At 44.6% G+C, this 21,604-nt stretch overlaps 1 protein-coding gene across 14 annotated transcripts in view; it reads right to left on the bottom strand.

Moving 5' to 3' along the window:
- Positions 1-21,604, bottom strand: part of RBFOX2 (RNA binding fox-1 homolog 2) — a 172,027-nt gene that overhangs the window by 52,339 nt on the left and 98,084 nt on the right. For all 14 annotated transcript variants that reach the window (XR_011147934.1, XM_069002901.1, XM_069002900.1 and 11 more), the window contains one exon: positions 8,440-8,664. Coding sequence is in view for 13 of the 14 variants with exons in the window: in XM_069002901.1 (XP_068859002.1) it covers positions 8,440-8,664 (225 nt within the window). In the remaining variant the exon portion in view is untranslated. The remainder of the gene's footprint in view (positions 1-8,439; positions 8,665-21,604) is intronic.

Raw genomic sequence — 21,604 nt, 5'->3', positions numbered from 1 at the left:
GGCAGCCTTCCATTTCATTTCAGTAGAGCTGTGCATGCAGCACAAACCATGTTTGATCTGGTTAATATAGATTAAGCTATGAGAGGAAGAATGACAATACTGCCCTGACGAGTATGTCTACTTCCCATAGCTGTGGAATTCTCAGGAGAAGCCTAGTAGAATGAAACATTTTTATTTTCTAAGACTCATCCACCCCCCAAAAATCAAATTTTTGAGAACAACTTCAGGAACTTCCTTTTGATCTTATCCAAAAGCTGTCCCCCACATGTTCCCCCTCTTCTCCTACCCTCACCTCTATGACAAAAAGGCTCTCCAAACTTACAGAGAGTACACCCTAGGGGAAGAATCAATGCAGCTGGCTTGCAATTAAATCACACCATGCTACTTAGTGGTTTTATTTTTATGACTCCATCAGTCCTCTGCTCCTCAGGGCAAATCTGTCCAAGAAGGACAAAACACAGGAGTAGCTTATCTATCACCACTGCATACAACACCAGCAAGTGAGTACTCCAAAGTAACTCCCAAAAATCACCAATACTCCTGCTAAAAGGGACAGCTACATTAAAATATAGGTTGCACAGGACTGGATCTGCTGTTTCCCCAGTGGAGGAAGCCAGGATGTTGTTTGCACTCCTCTCCCATCCACTTGTTCCCAGGCAGAGGGCTGAACTCCTTTCTTACCAAGGGCGCAATGTATCATGTACAGTGGCCTGCTCAAAAGCACTCACAGCTGTTCCTGCATATGGCAGAGAGCTGGAGCCACACAAGAGTCATTCTGCAGCACGTGAGATGTGTACAGTAAGACAAATGCTTCTAAGAGAAGAAATAATAGAATGAAAAAGGGATCTTGGTCCACTCTTACCTTTTTAACGACACTGAGAGACTCCAAATGCTTTTCATGCTTTCACACAGCCCAATTTTTCAGTAGTAGTTTAACATTAAATACTTTCTTCTGCATGCTGTAGCTCTCTCATCCCTATCATCCATGGCCCTAAGGTAAGATTTGAACTTTCCACCACTGTAACATTAGCTCAATACATTTGTCCACTGCCACACATTTAGCTACAACATAAATGAAAAAAACAGTCTCTTCAGATCTTGGGTTTTTTTCCCCCTTTCATAGTTATTCCTTGGCTTAATTCATTAGGAAGGAGATGAAAAGAAGGGCCTGAAGCCTGTTCTCAGGCAGCACATAACAGAGACTGGCAGCAGTGCTACCCTGGCCAAGTCAGATGATGAAAGCCTTCATTTCATGAAATGCCCACTCCCCACCTTGACTCCTTCGCCACAAGGCGTTCAAGCTCGTTCTGGCCTTGTGTCAGCACTTCCCAGTGAAGAAAGAGACTTCTCCCTTAACTACACAATCAGCTCAGAAGGGCACTAATACACATTCCCTACGCCTCAATGCCTGTCATCAGGCAACACAGACATGCTGCAGCAAAGGTCTCACATTTCGGAACAGTACTGCACTCGCTGCACCTCCTCAGCACAGCCTGTGTAATATATACTGATGCAGGTGATAATGCCATTCATGCCTGCACACACAAGCTTAGAGCTCTACTCAAGGTCACTGAGAAACACATCAGAACTCAGGACAGCAACACATGTGCTTCACTTTTAACTCCTTGCTGCCTGTGCCCACAGGTCAGCTCCTCTCTAACACCTGCCAGCAGCAGGAAAACCCTAAGCAAGAAGAGGCAGCTGCAAAGAGAAGCACGGATTATACTTGTGCACATACACACATGTAAAAGGGGAGGACGCCTGGCAACACAAGGATGTTCTGACAGGTTTGGGGGCAGCTCTACAACCCCCTTCCCACCTCCTAACAGATCTCCTCTATCCTAATGCAGGTGATGAACAATCTGTTGCTGAAGATTTCCCCTCAGCAGCAGGGAGGCAGGGGCTCCAGCACCACCTCAGCTCCAAGCAGATCTCCGTCTGAATGGCTAGACAGAGGGATGCCTCCACATTGAGCCAGACAAGCAATGGTGCAATGGACCAGCACAGAGATTATTAATATCCAGCACATTCTGTTTCCATTCCTTCTCCACTTGCTTCTAGAACTGGAACCGCTTCAGATCCAAGTTACAGACAAACAAAAAACAATCCCCCATTCTCTCCCCCCCAGGAAGCAGGTGGTCCAAAATGTTGTGAATCATAATGAGGAGGTTAAGAGCCATAAATCACTGCAAAGAAAATATTTACAAAACATAAACTGTAACTAATAACTGTATTTAAAAGGGGATTTGGGTGGCTTACAAAATCTAGGAGACAGACTGTGCTCACTCCACTGCTCCTAGATCAGTCTTGAATCCAAAAAAAGCCAAAACCAAACACCCAAGCTTGTTTGGATCAAGAGCTTGAAGAACTGTGGCGACAAGGACCAAAAGCTATGACTGGGAGAAGGCAATCTTCCCACCATAAAGCAGAGTACAGAAAATGTGGAAAAATCTCTGCAACTTCTAGTGCAAGAACCTGTGTCAAAACAACCAGTCACCCACCAATGAACAGATACCCACTGAGCAGGTTTGGTGTAAAAACAAGTGAAGAATTAGGCCCTAGACACAAAATCCACCTTGTGCCACACCATACTCTGCTAAAGTAGGACTGAGGTCCTACACATCCCAGAGCAAATGCCATGGGAACTTCAGCTGCTTCAACACTTGTTCAGCAGACACAAGACCTTAGGGCTAATTATCACCTTTCAACAGCAGTAAATGTAATTTTACAACTATATCCATGTACTTGGTTTTTCAGAGATGCCAGTAGTGTTATATTAAAAAAAAAAAAAATTGGGGGCTCCTTACAGGCACAATTAACTATTATCCAAAATATTCTGTATGCTAAAAAAACAGACGAAAAAATTCTAAGGACATACCAATTCACTTCTACAAGGCTTTTCACTATTTTCCACACAGTCAGGTGAATGTAGGGTATATTTTTTCTGATATATATTTTTTGTTAGTTACCTATTTTCAGAAGCTTAAGTCATTTTATTCAATTTCCTCATTAAAGACATACCTCACAGAACACAAACCTAACACAGGAAAGCACATAGGAAACATTGCTACCTATCCTGCACAACTCCTCTGATGCGTCCAGTAACATGTTCAATCCAAAGATGGGTATTTCTAACAGGATTCTTTAGTGCTTTTTTCTTTTCCCTTTCAATGAAGTGGTGAAATGGAGCCCCCTGAAAGCCCTGCTCTGCTGGTCACATTGTCAGACCTTTCCAGCCCATTCTTCACAAAACAGGGATGCCCTGACAAGGTGAAGGAGACAGCAAGATCTCCCAAGCTCGTGGTCACTCCTAGACCGCTCCATTGACAGTGGCAGAAGAACAGCCATACAGTGACAGATTTAAGATCCATCCAGCCCATTATCTTCTTTCTAACAGCAGCCAAATCTGTGGCATCTGTCAGAAGGATGTAAGAACAAGGCAAATGCTCAGTGACTTTTCTCCAGCAAACTAAGCTAGCTGATGTCCCAACTTGCAAAGGATCCTGTGGACAAGAACTCCAACGCTAACTTCTTCATTATATGGAAAAAATTAGTAGTAAACCCTGCTTTTTTTTCCATACATGGCACCCAATTATTTCCCATGTGTATCCTAGTAAGTGAAAATGGGAAAGCTCCATATTTTAGTTGCCTTACCATTCAATATCCTATGTACTTGTCATATGCCTTCATTTGTGACAGCTCTTTCCCTAAGTGAAGATTTCATTTCTTCTCATAAAGAACCTGCTACATCCCTTTCATCATCACTTTTATCCTTCCCTGTACTTCTGCTAGATCTGCTATAACCTTCGAGAGATACACAGAAGTACCACAGCTATATACGCTAACGTAATGATGTTTGCTGATTTATTTCCCATTTCTCATTTTTAAATCTGCCTCACTAGACACAAGTCTGCAAGTGCTGACAATCTGCCTCATAATCAAAGCAAACTCCTGATGTTAAATGTCAGGGTTTGCAACCTCAAGACAGCAATTTCTAAGCTGAGGTGGCCAAACAATCAGCAGCAAACTACTTATTTGAAGCTAGTTCTTCCTCATGTCTACCTGCTCAGCAGTATCAGAAAATAACTGAGGATATTCATTAAACATATTCTTCACCTGAAATACCTCACATGAGCAATTGCTTTAATTACTAAAGGGATGAAAAGTAATTACAGAGGAAAATTCTGCAAATTCAGTTCTAGGCAAGAAATACCCAAGGGGAAGTCATCATTTTAACATCATCCATGTGCTGAAAAAGTCAGTTGAGGAACCCTTGGTGCTGTTGGCTCTCTTCTTTCTAAGCCCTTGCTAGATGTACAGGGCACAGCCAGATGACCAAGCACCTTCCCTGTCTTGCTTCTGAACATGGCACATACAGGCCCTCCACCACAAACGTGTCTCCTTTGAGAATTTGAAAGTCAATATCCCTTTGTGGTACAGCAGATGAGTTAAATACATTTCAGCAAGAAGCCGAGACACGATGCTCTGTAATTAAATAATGCTTTATACTGGTTCATGACAACGTAACACCAAGGCAGCAGCACCTGCCATTTTCATGCGAAGTAATTTACATAAACTTATTCCTCTACTTCTATACCTCCAGCTGCATTCCATAATTTATACAGACATACAAATTCTTCCCTCTGACATTAACAAGAGAAACAAGTTGAATAATCAGCTTGCAGTATTAAGTGCATTGCATTTACTATCAAGCAAGCCTTTTTAGTTCAGCAGATGATTAATCTTCCCTCTGCGGGTAGAGTACCAGGAGATGCAGAGAGCTGACAATTGCTCTCGGCTTCTGGCCATGCTCTCCGCACGCTTACCTTGCAACAACAGCATTTGCTGGATCCCTCCAAGAGCTCTCTAATTCATTAACCCAGCAAAAGAATTGGACAGCTTTCTGCCAGGTCAGTGAATTAAAGTGGCTCACGTAAGGAATGCCAGAGACAGTAAATAGGAGTGGGAGTTTGCGCTTGGAGCCAGATCTCTCCTTTCTGACAGCAGTGAATCTCTTAGATCAGCTCAGCTGCCAGAGGTACTGCAGCCTAATTAGCATCTCCCCTTGCAGCTAACTGTGCTGGGTGTTTCCATTAGGGATAAGAGCACTAAGGTAAACCAAGAAGGGGGAAGGGGGAAGAAACTAGGCAACCCAGCACTGTAAGTGAAATGCTGAGTGTCAACTGTTTAAGAGAAGGGCTGCAACAGGCAGACCAAGTAGGCCAAATATGGTCCTGTACCTCAGCCTGTTTTTAATCCAGGTCTTTCAGCTGTGCTTTGGGACAGTATCAAGATAAAGGACAGATGCTTGGACATGCAGACAGAGAGGTCTTCTTGCCACATGCCAGGCAAGAAACAAAGCCCCACAGATGAGACTTGATCCTAAAATAGAGATTCCAAAAGATGAAGCTGTTTGTATTACACCACCTACTGTGCCAATTTCTTTTCCATGCCCCAGTCCTGAGACCTCTGAATGCTTTCCACTACATTCAGACCTCCATAACTGAGCTCGTCCTTAGCTGGTGACACCAACCAGTTATTCCCCTTTGTTCAGGGTTTTAGACTACGTAGGAAGGCATGGACTTTGACTCTCAAAGTTTATTTTACATAAGTTCACTGCTGATCTTTGACCTCAGGCTCCCAGACCACTATCTATTAACTCAGACACCACCGCTAATCTCAAGTCATTCCAGCTCACTTGCCCATCAGAGCTAGCCAAGTTTCTATGAAAAGGTGCTCCTGCCCTGTGCATTAAGGACCCTGTTACAGACTACATTACATTGCTGTGTAACATCTTACCAACAAGATCAAGCCCCCTTTCCATGAGGGATCCTTAAGCCACCCCATGTTCTTTTGCAATTTTCCTAAAGGCTATCAGCCTGAAAAGCAGGAAAGCCCCGCCATCTGACCACACCTTTTGCTATCTCCCTCTGTCCTGCCAACAGAACCAATCACAGGCCTTGTTCTTAAAAGCAAGCAGGGAACTTATCTGTCCAAATGAAGGAATTTCTGAATCATCCCATAGCAGCACAGGCTTCAAGTCAGCAGTTAAAAAATCCACTGGCTGTTGAGTCTGGGGTATCGCCTTCACACACGTGACAGCAGCTGTGCTTGTCAGTCACAGTAATGGGAGGGATGGCTCATACCTCACCCTGATGACTTTTTGCTCTGTTAAAGTTAGCACTGCTGTTTGAGCAAGATGATAAAACGGTGAAAGGAGAAGATGCCTTAAAGCATAACAGTCTAGTCCACATGGACTGAACATGTGTGTCAAGTAATAGCCTGCACATGAGATGGACAAGATGCTTGACATTAGCTGTAGATGCTTAAGATGAAATAACCAATCTCTTCTGCTGTATTTTAATAGCATACTTTAACTTGAGTAACTACTGAGCCTTCTTGCTTCTCCTAGTTCCTGCATCATTAATCGGCGTACTGAGGAGGAGAAAAGTTACAGGGAATTACACTCTAAGGCAGCCCACAGAATCAAAATAATTTCATAGAGAAGGAGTCCTAGACAGGAAAATAAAGGGACTTGGAAGATCCAGGATGCAGTGGATGTGGAAGTCTAGCATGTGAAAAGCCGCTGGTTGAGGCACCTTTCCCCCTGCTCCCACAGATTTCTTCGTGTGCCACCATCTGGGATCCTCTGGGTTTGTCCAGTCCCAGCCATAGCAGCCACAGCAACGCCCTTGTGTGTGCCCTTACCCTTTCCCAGCCAGCTACGGCCACAAGCCTGACTCTGCATGCTCAGCTTGCACGTCTTTAACCACATCAAACAGCCACTCCAGACATGCACACCTGTTTCCAACAGCCAGTACAACTGCTGTGTGTTATTCAGCCTGTTTCTTGGATAACCCCCTGCCAGTCAGGCTCCCTCCACAGACTCCTGGCAACACCACTGCCTGCCAGCAGTCTCCCAGCAACACTCCCTCCCGCACAGATGGGCTCCCAGTCCCTCCTCGCAGGCTAGCCACAGCCTGTGGGCTCCTTGGAGCCAGCATTAGTTGATGAAACACAGAGCTCAGCCCTGCAGAGCCACAGAGATGGCTCCTAATATGGAAGAGGAGAAGGAAGGCTGGCAAGAGCTTACATCCAAGGTCAAGGCTCACATCATTTCCATTAAAAAGAAATGCTCTTAAGCTCTGGACAAGGATGGGAACAGCAAAAACACACGGGGAAAGCCACTGCCCTGTTTTATTCCCTGTTTCCAGCTTCCTCATCCAACTGGCAGTGCCTGAGATAGTTGTTTGCTGGAGACGGGCAACCCAAATCTCATGTGTTGGAACAGTATCGGACAATCTGGTGCTAAAACCATGACTTGCATTTCTGCACACTGTTAATTTCTGCACCAGCTCTAAGTTTTATTTCCTGCCTGGTCTTTTCTTATCTACTTTTTTTTTTGCCAAGCAAGGCACCCTAAGTTCCTTTCACACCCTACCAACGTGCCTCAGAGTTTGTACTCTTTTTCTTCTTCAAGATGCCGAAGTTGCGGCATTCCCAGGAAGAAATCAAAGATATCTTATCAAAGTCATGACCGACGGCGCCAAGCGTGCAGCCACTGCCCACTGCAGAAGGAGCAGAGGCACACACCAGGAACCATGAACACTTGAGCTGGCACTATCAGTTCTTCCAACTGTTGGCACTGAATTCATTCAGTCCTTACCAGGGAAAGAAAATAATCTCTACAAGCCAAACACCAACTACAAGTAAAACTGAAAGCATTAACAGATTAAATCCGCCCCTGAGCGCCGAAGGCTCTCACCATAAGGCTCTTTATTAGGAAGTTAAGTCTTAACAAGTGGCTTAAGGGGTGGATAAAGCTTTTCCTGGGATAATCTGCCAGCATGTTGCCCAGTGCCAGTTCCAGGCCATAGAAAGAAGAAAGAAAAAAATTTAAGATGATGAAAATCTTGGTTTGGCAAATGGATGACCAGTAGTTGAGAGCTCATCTCCTGTCTTTGCTCCCTGAAGCTCACTGCTATCTTCAAAAGTCAACAAAAAGTAATTTTCTACTCTGCTAGCTTCCTGAAAACAAAACCACATTGGGATTACACCTAAAATGTATGTGCTAACCCTAATTCTTTGTACTGTCAACCCTCTAGAATTTGCCTCCATCACATCTATTTGAACCATTCGCCAATTAACGCAAAGTAATTAACACTTTTGTAAGAGACCGTCTTTGGACAATGCCACCACGGTAAAACCACCACGATCGTGATTTCAAGTCCTACTGCTCTCTGCAGGCACCAATTTACAAGGGGAACATGCAAAAAGGGAAACCCCGTAATGGAAGGTCAGAAGCCATGTTTTGTTTGTAATTCTCCCCTTTCAAGCCTGCTGCTGGTTTGCTGCACACTTGAGAAACAGCAATCTAATCAGTGGCTGCTTTTCCCCAGAGCACTGTGCCGTTCTGGCTGGGCACCCTTGTGCACTTACTGCAAGAGATCCGTTCTGCGTGCTGGCCGTGTTCGTGCTCTGCTCTCCATGCGGCTGCGTGCTTCCGTAGAGTGTCAGATTGTGCTCGCTGGTCTGGCCTGCATAGTCCTGAGTGTGTGGCACCCCATACTCTGTGGGAATCCCATTCTGTGGGGGTGGTGGAAACGGGATTGTGGTGAATGGCTGCACCATTGCATCAGGAGTTGCTGCTGGCTCCTGGTTACCCTTAAGAAAGGAAAAAGGAGAAAACAGCTTTATACTACAGAAGATAGATCAAAACATCAGCCTAAGAAACAACACACACGTTGGTGTGAATATCCCACTCACTGTCACCATAGTATTCCACAGGCTTCTATTATCTCTATCAAAAAGCGCATGCCTTGCTCCTCTGAGCCATGACACTGTTTTCTTAATCTTTTCAGGGCAATTTTCTTGCTACTGGGTGGCATATAGTGAACAAATTACGGGGTTTGCAGATTGCATACCCCTGCGATCTCATACAAAGCTTTACATACAAAAAGGTGTTATTTAAGAAAAGGGAAGAGGCACTCAAACATTGGAACTGAGAAGGAAATACAGAAGAACAGGGTTACTCAACACCCCTAAAAGTACCCTAGCTGTGTCCATCTCCTCCAGCCTGACCCTCACTGCTCACAAGCAAGCCCACAAGCAAGCACATCGTATGGTTCAGAGCACACTTCTCTGTTATGTTATAGTGATAAAAAGTACAGTTTTTTAAATCTATCTGCACAGAAGCCCCCTCTTTTGCCCTGGCAGCACTGAGTACAGAGCACAGGTGCCCAGGTATCTGTTGCTGGAATATCCCATTTGCTTCTTGCTGGCCATGCAGGAGACACCAAAGAGCTCTAAGGAAACAAGCTGAGATCGCAAGCCAGGAGCACAGTCCCTCTTTCCCAATGCCGAGCATCTCTACAATCACACAAGGCATTAATTACCTACTCCTCCCTCATCTTAGGGTATCCCACAGAGACCTCTTGGATAGTGGACTTTTTAGAAGCTTTTAGCGCTGTCTTCGATGTAGCTAACACCAAGCAGATGACTCAGAAACAGGGAACTGACCATGCAAAAGATATCCCCAGAAGACAATAAAAATGCTACCCCACCATGTCAGAAAACCACAAGAAGCAAACAAAAAAGCATGCAGCCCTGCAGCCTCTGCAGGGATCTCACCAAGGGGGGAGCTGCATTCAGCCGCCTGGGGTGAAGGAGAACAGCCTTGACATTGAAGCCCAGCCCTGGGAAGCCCAGGCTGCTGCACTGCTCCTACTGCTTTCACCGCCGCAGCAGAAAAAAAATCCACAGAAAAGATTTATGATAGGAGGGCTGTTTGATTTATGTGTGTGTCAATGGACTAATCCTGATTTTAAATTTTGGCTGCTGTTCCAGCCCTGGGTCCTCCCCCACAAAGCCTGGAGGTGCTCGAGGCTATTCTGACACCAGCATGCTTAAATCAATGGAGTAAAAGCAAAACAGACCTTATCCCATGGATAGGAAAGGCAGAGTGGGAATTACCAAGCAGCCTTTCAGCAGAGAGCATGCAGGGGCTGACGGACCTCCAAAGAAGCCGGACAAACCTTTCAGTCCCTTTATCAGCCTACCTGCAGCTTTCCTTTCCGGGCGGAGGAAACAATGATAAACGCAGTGCACCTCCAGCCAGCACCGGGTCATTCAGACACTGGCTGAATCCCAAATTTGCTCTGACATTAGTCTATCTGGTCTGCCTCCCCTGGGGGCCACGTGGCCACGCGCTCCCGCAGCTGGGGAGAAGGAGAGGGAAGGGCATTCAATACCACTTAGCAGAGCCGAGCTGCAGCCTTGGCCCATGCTGAAGAACAGGCGGTTTCAAGTCCAGCCTTGCTGCCTGCAGGAACACAAACTCTGCAGCCTTATCTGAGAATGAAAAATTCAGGCAAGCATGCCAGCCGTGGCCAGTGCTCAGCTCCTTGCATGCACTCCCTCAAGCAGTTGCAGCCCTGTGTCGCATGCTCGCAGCTCTGCGGAGGTTTTTCCACGCACTAAGCACATTTTCTGAAAGCAGGATAGGATTTTTGTTTCCCCCTTAAAAAGGAGGGCAGCTCCACCAGCCCTCTGGCTCTGCTCATTCCTTTGCTCTTCTCAGCCTCAAAGCAAGCCACTTCTAACTCGACCTAACCCATCATCAAGATCTGCAGAGCGAGTTCTAAAACAGGAGGCAGGACAGGCAGAACGATGGCCATCCCACTGCAAACCAGGTATCAGCAATCCTCTTGCTCACCTACTCAGACTGTTTACATGACAGCTCCATTCTGTCCACATACTGTCTCTTTTACAAGCTCTTCTGATTACAGTATTTCATTGCATTTAATGGTCTGCGTTCTTCTGTACAGCCCACATTGTCTGCCCCTTTCTTACAGGAGCTTCAAATAGGAGCTAAATAGGAAACTGAATTTCTTCTCAATTAAAATTTTTTCCACAGAAAAATGGAGGAGCAGAAACTATTTTCAGTCTTCTCAGGACAAGCTAGATTTCCAAGCCAGCAGCATCCCAGGTCAGAGGAAAAGATTGCTGATTAGCCCCAAACAAAACCTATTCTGCCATCCTCTCAACAGCACAGGGCTGCTCCCCAAAGGACACAGTCCAGCATTCTGTTCAACCTCACTTTTAGACTACTTAAAATGCCAGCCCATGAACCTCATATAATCTTATTTTCAATGTTTTTACCCCTCAGTTAATACTGTTCCTTCCAGTTTAAATGCATTTCCACCTTTTAAATATTTTCTCTCCCTTCTTCAATTATGTACAAATGTTTGAAGAATGAAAAATGCTTATTCTCTCCTCTGTTGCTTGTGGCATTTTGATAATACATATTTATTTTGAGTTTAATCACACCTCTCAAGCCAAAATATCCTGGTAACTTTATTTATTGCTCCTCTCTGACCTTCCTAAGATTTTTTAAAGAAGGATTTCTGGTACAGAATAAAATGTTTTTAATACCACTGTCACTCCCCCACTCCTCAAATCACACTAACATGCAAAAATCGTATCTTTTATTACAAATGTATCCTTCATTTAATGTCTCAGGTTATCTGGAGATCTATCATCATTATATTTGTCCAGGTTTCATCATCCCATGGAGTATGTGTATCTCAAACTATTTTTTTCTTCATATGATTATGGACACATTTCCCGTCTGATTTTTTTTTTTTAATTTTAATTTCCTTTGATGCTTTAGAATTACTTTTTTCCCTGTTTCCACTAGTGTCTACAGAAAAGGACTCCTGATGAGATCTCTGCAGGTTTCACAGCATACTGATATCCTCCAAACCCAGAGGAGAGTCGACCTCTTCTGTTATTCTACCAAATTTCAACATTTACACAACACTTCATATTTTCAAGGACTAACACAGAACATACACACACACAAAAACCCCATTAATCTTCAAACATAGAACCTGAACTCCTTCCCCTGCTTCTAAACCACCATGTAAAATTCTGCAGTCAGGGGTGCTGCTTCTCACACTTCTCAGGAGGTACAGAGAGCATGGAGAAACCCTTAAATTTCTGAGTAAAGGTAAGTACACTTAGGAGGACAGACTCGACAGAAAGTATTTTGTCTATCCAATCTTGACAACATACCTCACTGCAATGCCAGTCCTGCTTGTTTTAGCTCATGAGGATGTCTAAAAAGTTAACTAAAATGCAACAAAAAACCAATATAGACATGCCCAAGAGCAGTCACCATCCCCAAATTTACACGAGGATGCCATCACAGGACTAAGAAAACCTGGTTGCAGCTCCTCACAAAAGCTATTGCCACCTTAAACTCCTGTGATGGTATGAAATAATTTTTAATCAATGTTCAGGAGCAGACAGACACCTCTGTTGGCCACAATGCATCAGGCTGGTAGTCTCCAGGGGGCGAGTGTGAGGGACATTTGGTTGCAGGAATAATTTTGGCAGTTCCAGATTAACTGACTCGCTCTGCCAGTTTGTGCTGCCATGCACCAGCCATGATAGCTGCCATCCCATGCTCAAACTGGGAAAGGCTGTTCAGTGCAAGTGAAATAGCGTAATTAACACAATCGCATTAAAAAAAAAGATAATACTTCAGCACAATATATGGTAACCTATAGTTCAAAGAAAAGCAGTAATTCCTGTGTTTTCTATTCATTCTGTTTCTCTGTTCCCACTGAAATAATTCATTCACATCAGGCAGGAATTCAAAGCAGCTGCCCCCTTGCAAAATGTTGGCATCTGATCCATGAGCACCCAAGCCCTCAGGGCACAAGAACGATATGGTTACCCATCTGGGCTCTGCTTTCAGGCCCTTATTCTCAGCCCTGCAAAGGTCCAGTCGTGTACTTGCAGGTGCCAACGTTCTTCCTTAAGTCAGGGGTTTGCCTACACAGCTCAGTACAAACCCATCCCACATTTTGTTTAAAAAACAATTTAGTTCAAGCAGTGAAAAATCCCTAATGGGGACACACTTCTAAGAGCTTATGCAGCTTTAAGTTAATTAATGAACTTTTGCAGCTCCAAGCTAAGCAGAGGAGCGATGAGTAACCACACGTGCTGGTACCTTGAGGAAGGGTGGGAGCTGGGGACGACAACTCAACAAGGAGCAACGTGGTTCAGCAAATGTGACACAGGATGAATTCTTTCAGCAGACAGCAGGTGGTGATCCAAGATCACGGCACTGGAGCACCAGGAGCGAACACCAGAAATGCACACAAAGGCCTCCTGCTTCCATAAAACTGCCAAAGATCAGTCTGCTCTGTGAAGGAGGGGTTTTGTTTTGCTCATCAGAGAAACGGGTGTAAGTAGAGGGATATGAAAGGAGCCTTACAGCAATGCAGCTCCAGCTCTCTTCTGTATCGGTACGCCATAATGTGCATAGATAGTAAAGCCTGACCAGCCAAATAAAAATTATACTCCTGGTAAAGTTAAACCAGTAGAATTTCTGTATAGATGTGGCAAACTGCCACAGGGCAACTGGTCTGTGCTATCCATAACCCTACTGTGAGTCATCAGCATCACAGAAAGGTGCAGAGAAATGGTACAGCATATAAACGTCAAACAATCTCTTAAAAATGCCTTTGAACTCTGCTAACCCCCAAATCACTGGGACAGATGTGAGTATAAGCCTATTAGTGGAATGGGGTTTCTAATACGTATGTCTTCACTGAACTAATTTTATGAATCCTTGAAGCAACTGACTTGCAGCTAGTGGAGGCAATTAACCTGTTTGTGAAGACCAGAGCATTCCAGGCTACAACTGTTTGCTCTCTGCACTAACCTAATCCCTTCCGTAAACAGCAAAAATGTTTGGAGCTGGGATCTGTGAAGAGCCTGGCACGAACCTGGAGCCGCTGCCCACCCTCAGCTCTCTGTACGAAAGGGATCCTTCTGAGTGAGGGGAATGCAGGGACCGAGCTGTCCCTCCTACACCCCAGGTCACAGCCTCCTGTCAGGGATACAAACATCACACCCGGCTCTGGCACAGGAAGCAAAGCACTGCTCCCTGGCTGTACACAGACGAGAGAAAGGGCTTACCATACAAGGCTGCTGCTTAGGAGCATAAGAATAATTAATTAATTAATAATGGGCTGGTTTCCTCCCCTCCTCCCCTTCTCACAGATCAAAAAAAAGGCTGCTGTAGCAGGGTCCCTTTCCCAGCCCCTTCCAACACAGTCTCCCTTCCCAGTTCTCAGCTGCAGCTTCAGAGGGGCTCTGGCTGGAGCTGCCACCATCCCACCTCCAGCTGTGCACTCCTGCCCTCTCTCCCCTGTCAGCCTGCCCACCACTGAGCCCTTTCAGCACATATCCCAGGAAAAAAAAAAAATTACTCACTTTTTATTGCCAGGTTAGTTTTGTTCCCAGTTAAGAGCGCTGAAACAGCTTGGCAAGGAACTGGAGGAGAACCAGAGCCAGAAAGGACAGGGGGTGGAGAAGCTGGGGAGGGAAGGGCCATAGGCACCAGCACTTGGATGAGCTCAGGCTGCCAGGGAGCCGCAGTCTCCAGCATGCATTAACCCTCTCCACAGGCAGTCCCACAATTTGCCCGCTGATAACAAATGTATCGATGAGCAATTTCTTAGCAAATGGGAATGGACACAAAGCAGTGTGAATGATGCTCCCCACACCAACCAAGAAGTCCAGTATTATCCCTTCCACAAAAAAAAAAACGGGCTGGGGCATTCATTACACCAAAGATAAATTTCCACCCTATACTGGTGGCTCTCACAGCACATGGAACCTATACCTGGGTTTTTAAAACTGTGCTTTTGCTCTTTAGGGCCATGAAGATACTCAAACACAAGATAAAGTGATGTACAAAATTAAGAAGTGATGGCTTTCCAATGCCCCAGACACCCCAAAACAGTGATTTGCCCATGCCAACCCTGCAGGTGCCTACAAATATGATACAAGCTGTCTATCCCAAAATGCAGCAATAACACTTTCTCTGTTGTGGCCATTTCGTTACAGATTAGCTTCTGAATGGGAAGAGCGGGTAAAACGCCTACAAGAAAAAAATCTGGTGGTGAAAAGGATACATACAAAGGATATAACCATCCCATATCCTTCATCTTTGTACAAACCCGTTCCTGGATTCAGAGGGGTATGTGACCCTAACCTGACACCCACAGTCCACACTACAAAGGCATTTCTGTAACTCCAGAGAGCAAGACTGACATGCCTGTGTGTCTGGGACCCAAACTGATAAAATCAACACTCTTTCTTCGTGTGGGTTGATCATAAAAGCACCTTGAAGAGGATCACAGTAATAAGAGGTTTTGTATTTCATCTGCACATCTGGAGCTTGATCTTCATTTGATCTATGACACACTGCGGTAATAGAAAAGGATGCTGGATTTTGACTCTACTGCCATGGGCACGAGAGCAATTCCTCCTGAATCCTCCCAAAGGCAAACCCTAAATCTAGGTAGTTCTGGAAACATCTGCTGGAGTTTTACTTCAGTAAAACTGAAGTTGTATTAAAACAAAGGAAAGTTAAGTTCATGTGTACACATTTTAAAATTTAAATCGGATGTAATCATTCAGGAAACACCTTTTGCACCGGGTTAAGTTAAGCCTCAATAAGCTAATCATGCACCAGTAAAAAAAAATAAAATCTAAAAAGAGATGCCTCACTCACACTTGCACCGAGCTAACCATTTAAAGGCATGTCTCCTTCAACTTCCTGGTGCAAGCTTGCACTATATTATCTAATCTTGCCCTTCCTAGATATGTAAATCAAGGGAAGAACGAGTTATCTTCCAATACACACTCTATCATTCCAGGCCACCAAAAAGTGTTCTGTAAAATAAAGCAGCTGGCCTTTTTTTTTTTTTTAAATGCATGTAAGAACTTTATGGAAAAGAAGTTCAAGCCCCCCTTTTGTAGGAAAGGATGAAAGAAAATTATAGTCTTATCTTACTGTTATACACAGGAAGCACTCACTCATCCCCACGTTATCATCACTTCCAGTAATGGCCAAATTTTGCTCTACCCCTATGCACAAACACAGGCTCTCAGTGCTGAATGCATGCACACTTGGTAAGATGCCCTCGGGCAACCTGCAAAGAGGCTTCCTGTTGGATATAGCCAAAGCTTTAGAGTTACGCAATATTAATAAGGCCCAGGGCCACATCTACTTACCAGCCTGAAACATACCTTTCAGATTTTAAAAAGCACTGATTTCTGCTCTGAAATCTACATTATTCCCTACTCAAAAAAAAAAAAAAAAAAAGTTAAATGTTACTGGCACAAAGGCATCCCAACAAACGCTTTCAATCCATTTGTGCTCTCTGGGGTTGATTAGAGGGAAGTGTGTTTTGAGAGACATCAGGGTCCCAACATCTGTTTGCATTCCATATTAGGAATTAAACTACCTCTGAGAATTACCAGGGAGAAAGGGGTAAGGGTGGAGAACAAAGGGAAAAAATCACCAGAATGGATATGTCCTCAGCAACAAAACCAGCAACTAAAAGCTCAGGCTCAGTTTTTCGGTCCAGATTGGTCCTTTAGCACCTACCCTGGTTGTGTTCTTCCCAGCTCTGCAATATTCCAAGTGACTATTTTCCACTTAACATTCACAGTTAAACATTCTTGGAGAAAAAAGATTTCCATAAGACAACTAGCTTTCAACAAATCAGCATGAAAATAAAGTCTCCAAATACTACGAATCGAGTCCTGTTAATCCAGCGGGCACCCAGAGCGGCAGAGACACGTTCCACACAAGGGAGATTACTCCTCTGTCAGGCAAAGACAGCTAAGTTCCTTCTCCGGGACCAGAATTGAAATGAGTCACAGCTAAGGAACAGTGTGCTGCAGATGTGTCACGTATGTTTAATCCAAGCTAACTGCCATCAGCTATTCAGCAGATTAGCAAACCAATCACTCTCTCCATTGTATGACTGCGGATCCTCTCTCAGGGAAGCAGCAGAAACCAGAGGCCAGTGGTGGGGAAGGAATGGATAACTGCTTTTCAGGAGAGGTCCATGGTTGCAGCAGGGTATCTGGGCACTATGTGACACTGTAGATGGCACAGAGAACCTGCCTATGCTGCTTTTGTGCCTTACTTCTGACAGCTAACCAGTGGTTCCTGGTGCTGCTTAGAAAAGAAGGGCTACAGAACATGGAAATATAACAGGGAAGAAAATACCACCTGGTCCCATGGTATCTCTTGACGAGGCTAGCAATGTAGTGTCACAGTCACTGTCACCTCAGCTAATTCTGCAATCAGATTGCTCATTTCAGACAGCTTTGTTTCAAGGGAGAGGGTAATTCTCCAGATGACGTATTTCAGAAAACCAGTATCTGCTTCTCCTACCCCAATCAAGGACCCAGCTGGATGGATAAGCAATTTTTCATCACGTCTCTGCTCTGCAAATGGACTATTGCGCTGCATCTGCAAGTACATCACCAAACCTCAGTGAGGGTGGAGAGTTCTTCCTGCAAGAATTCAAGAATTCAAATGGCTCTCCTGAATGTTTAAATCCTCATGAAGCTCCCTCAGCCCCTTAGAAAGATTTGTATCTACTTTAGTCACAAGGATTTCTCAAAGCCCTTGCTATGTGACACAGCTATCTGTAATAGACTCTTCCAGATCTCTCTATATTTCCAGTGCTCTTCTAGGAAGGATTTTGAAGATCACTTTTGGTATCAGGCTTTCCTGTCCTTCTCTCCCCTGCTGTGAAGGCAATGAGCTGAAGGAAGTAGTGAGCTGTGCAGAGGGGCTGCTCTGAGCTGACTTGGCTCCTGGAGGACGGACAAACCTTAAAGCCCTGTCAGGCAGCTTCACTTAATACTGCACTTACACAGGCCCCTTCAATTCCCCAGATTTCAGCGGACAGCAGGGAAGTCTTCCCGCCTGCCTGCACTAACTCCAGCACCACACAGGAAAAAAGCAGCCCTGCCTCTGCTGCCAGAGCAGGAGGAGGAAGAAGGGAGAAAGCGCCGGGAAGGGGAGAACACATCTGGAATCAATTGGAGACTGCTGAATGCCTTGGAAAGAACTGCAGAGCTGGCAGAAACTGTAGCGAGGAGCCACGTGTTCGGACGTGACTCTGAAGCAAAGGTGGAGAACGAGACGTATGCAGCATATTTAAACACAAAACCAGAGCTCCTCTAGAGGCTCTGGGGTTTTTTTCATGCAAGCAGCTAAACGTCTCAGCCCTGTCGTATTTTCACTGCCAGTGGCCTATCATGGGTACGCTCGGAATTCAGTACGGAAGACAGGAGATGAGATGAGGCAAACGGGACCCATCTGTGACTCGAGTACCAGGACTCAGTCACGCAGCAACAACATTATATCAAGCTGCTCTCAGGGTGCAGGGCGGAGGAAGTCTGTGACTGACTTGGCACACATTTCAGAACAGAAATTTGACGGTTTTAAAAACACAGATTTCTTCCCACAGTTACTTTCCACTCCAGCATTCTCCTATCTCTTGCTACTCATTTGTTCCAAGAGTAGTTTTCCATTTCCAAAGAAGCCTCCACTTCGTTTCCTGGAAAGCAGAGGTTCTGGAAAGGAGCAGAGAGTCATGGGGAAGCAACTCACCAGTGCAGCAGCCTGGTACAGAGTGACTACAGCTGTTCAGATATATTACCAACAGGTAGGGTGTGGGATGCATTGCTACTTGGGTACGTGGCCTTGGCCAGGTGAAAAATAAGATATATGCTTCAACATACAAATTTTTAAAACGGAATTTAAAAATTCAAAAGGAAACATGAAAGAGCTACAGAAATGACCACAAGATTGGAAAAAGCCACACGGCTGCACACTGAAAACCTTGAAAAGCTCAATTTATTTTGCCTATAATAAAAAAAAAAATTGGCAACTGATTATTTTATTAAAGTATATTAATTGTGAGGAAAATAAAGTAGATGCTAATACTATTTAAGCTAATAAAAAAAGTCATCAAGAAAACCAATAGCCAAAAGCCGAGTCTGACAAATTAAGCTCTGATCAAAGACACCATTTCATTTTGTTTACTGATTTCTAAATGACAGTCATTAAGTCAGCTGGTGAGAAGGAGTCAGTCTTTTCCATCTTCTTCTGTGCTTGTGCTGAAAACATTATGTCACCCAAAACAGAGGTACCTGAGTGAGACATAATGGCCTACAATGCAGGTACAGCCAGAAGAGACAATCTAAAAGCCAGATCTATAGGACAATATCCTGGAAAGCTAACAAGAGCTGGTGGAAGTCAATGCACATAAATTAAAGCTGATTAAACTAAGCAGCATACACATTTATAAGCATAATGACCTCACCTTATGGAGAGGAACAAGCTACTGGAAAGTATAGGCGCAGTTTGGTGTACCACCTAAAATGAAAAACTACCAACTGGCCTCGGAATCAGGGGCTCCACTTCCCCTCCCCGGCTGTTGTGAGATCCAGTCAGCCACTGCCAGAAAATTAATCCAAACAACAGTCATCTGTTTGGTCATAAACTCAACTGTCTCGCTTTAGATCTGCTTAAGCACAATGCCCAAAGTGGTAAGGAGCCTGAGCATATGGCCAGGGCACAGAGATGAGGGGGACTGTTCTTCTCACAGCAGCCCACAGTTACACTACATTAAGTGCAACTTCAAAATGCACCTGAAAGCCACTTCATCCCAGAACAAGAGGCTACATGGACATTTAGCATATGCTATTGCCACTACCTGCTTCACTTGTACTTAACTTCTAGAGCATCCCCACGTAAGCCAGCATAAAGCTGGTTCATACACAGTGAATTTGTCAAGTATCTCAGGAAAGATTTTCCCATTGTTATAAAATCCTTTTAAAGCCTATTTTCCCCAGGCCTTCCAGCTAATGTATGTTTACCACATTCCTGCTGTAACCACGAACCAGTATAGACTTCTTCCCCACACAGGCCACCTGCACAGCTCATAGGTAAAGCTCGATGTCAGCAGCACATCTGACCACCTTTCAAATGCCTCTTCCTGGGCTGGGTGCCACTAACCAGCTCCTGAAGCCCCCTTGCCACTACCACGTCAATGCCCTGGGACACATAAAGCACGTGTTGGTTTAACAGCAGCAACATGCAAAATATTCACATTAAACTACTGCATATCACTGGCGGTCCCACTTTTAAACTGCTCTATTTTACTGAAGCTAAATCAATAAACCTTAAAAGCTAAATTGATATAAGAGCATCTCATGTCAGGGTACACCTGTCAGCATCTGCAGCTCCCTTAATATATTACTACATGAATTCCTGAGAAGTTTACCCCTCCATAATTCTCAGCAGATCCCCACCTTCCACAGCCAAGTGCATCAAAGGTCCTTTTTCCCCGCTCCTTGCACACCTATAGAAAGACAAGAACACAGCCTATCCAAAACTTAAACCCTCTCAAACCAGTCGGTTTGCTCTTCTGTACATCCCTTTTCACACTCACAGTGTCAGGCTAAACAAAGCCACTCACTCCAGGATACAGGCCTGGAAAAAAAAGCATTAGCATCTGGCAACCAAGAGCAGCACCCCAGCATACGAGCCTGAGAGCAAATACAAGTCTCTGGCACAAAGAGGAAACACTGGGACATATGCCTGACTGCTCCTGTCAATCTTGCAGTGGGGGAATGCCCGATTTTTTTTTTTAACATATTTTTATCATATTACTGAAAGGAAATGCCAGGGACTGCTGTGGCCCCTGTCCCTTGAGGCTCCACTGCTGCCATCAGGCTGCACTGCCTTTGCAGCGATGAATATTTAAACAGGGCAATAAATATTTCAGAGCACATTCATCCCAATAAGAAGTCTACTACCATAAGAGAGACAACCACACAGGGCTGGGGCCGCTCCCTGTTCTGCCCCTCTGGCTCCCACACTGACTGCCCTTCCTTAGCCCTACTTCCCTCCAGCCCTCAACAGGCAGCTGATAGCCTCAAATATTCATGAGCACAGCTCCAGTTACTTTCCAAACAAGCAAAAACACCTGTGAAAAAAGTAACAAGGTGCTCTGCTTTCCACAGAGGTGCAGAACACAGCTAGCACATCCTTTGCTTTCACCTCTCCTGGGACTTCTGGCTCTTGGGTGACCATACTCAGGAAGAAAATAATTGCCTGAAGACTTAAAGGTCTTAAAGGCCTTGAAGGTCTTAAATCTTTTAATATTGCACCTTAAAAGAGAAAAAAAACTAAGATCACCACACCCAAAGCTCAACCAGCACCCAGTCGAGAAAGAGTATGGGACAATGTGTCTTTACTCCCCGCAACTCCCTCCCTTAATTTCAGCAGTGCATTTATTCAGGCATTTCTCGGGTGCAAGCAGCTCTGCCTGCCTCTCAGTGGGATGCTAACAGATGTACACAGCTTGGCCATCACTGGCACAAATCGGCTAGAAATCAGGTTTAGGACGTAACAGAAAAACCATTCATTTACTCACCTATCACCTGCATGTCATTCATCTACTGGGGGCTATTTTGACTACGGCAGTGATTAAAGCTTGAGTTTTTAAATAGGACTTTAGCTATGCTCTCACCTCTAAACTTCTTGGTTTTTAAAGATAATTTCATGGGGTAACTAATATTCTGCAGAAAATCAAAATCACATTTTATTCAGGATCAAATTTATAGGGCCATGAAACCTGCAGCCAGATTCAAAAATGACCTTTTGTAGCAGCTTCCACTGTGTATCTACCTAGATTCAAAAGAC

The sequence above is a fragment of the Aphelocoma coerulescens genome, chromosome 1A (genome assembly GCF_041296385.1).
Source record: "Aphelocoma coerulescens isolate FSJ_1873_10779 chromosome 1A, UR_Acoe_1.0, whole genome shotgun sequence".
Taxonomy (NCBI): Eukaryota; Metazoa; Chordata; class Aves; order Passeriformes; family Corvidae; genus Aphelocoma; species Aphelocoma coerulescens.
This window is presented reverse-complemented; position numbering and strand designations above follow the sequence as displayed.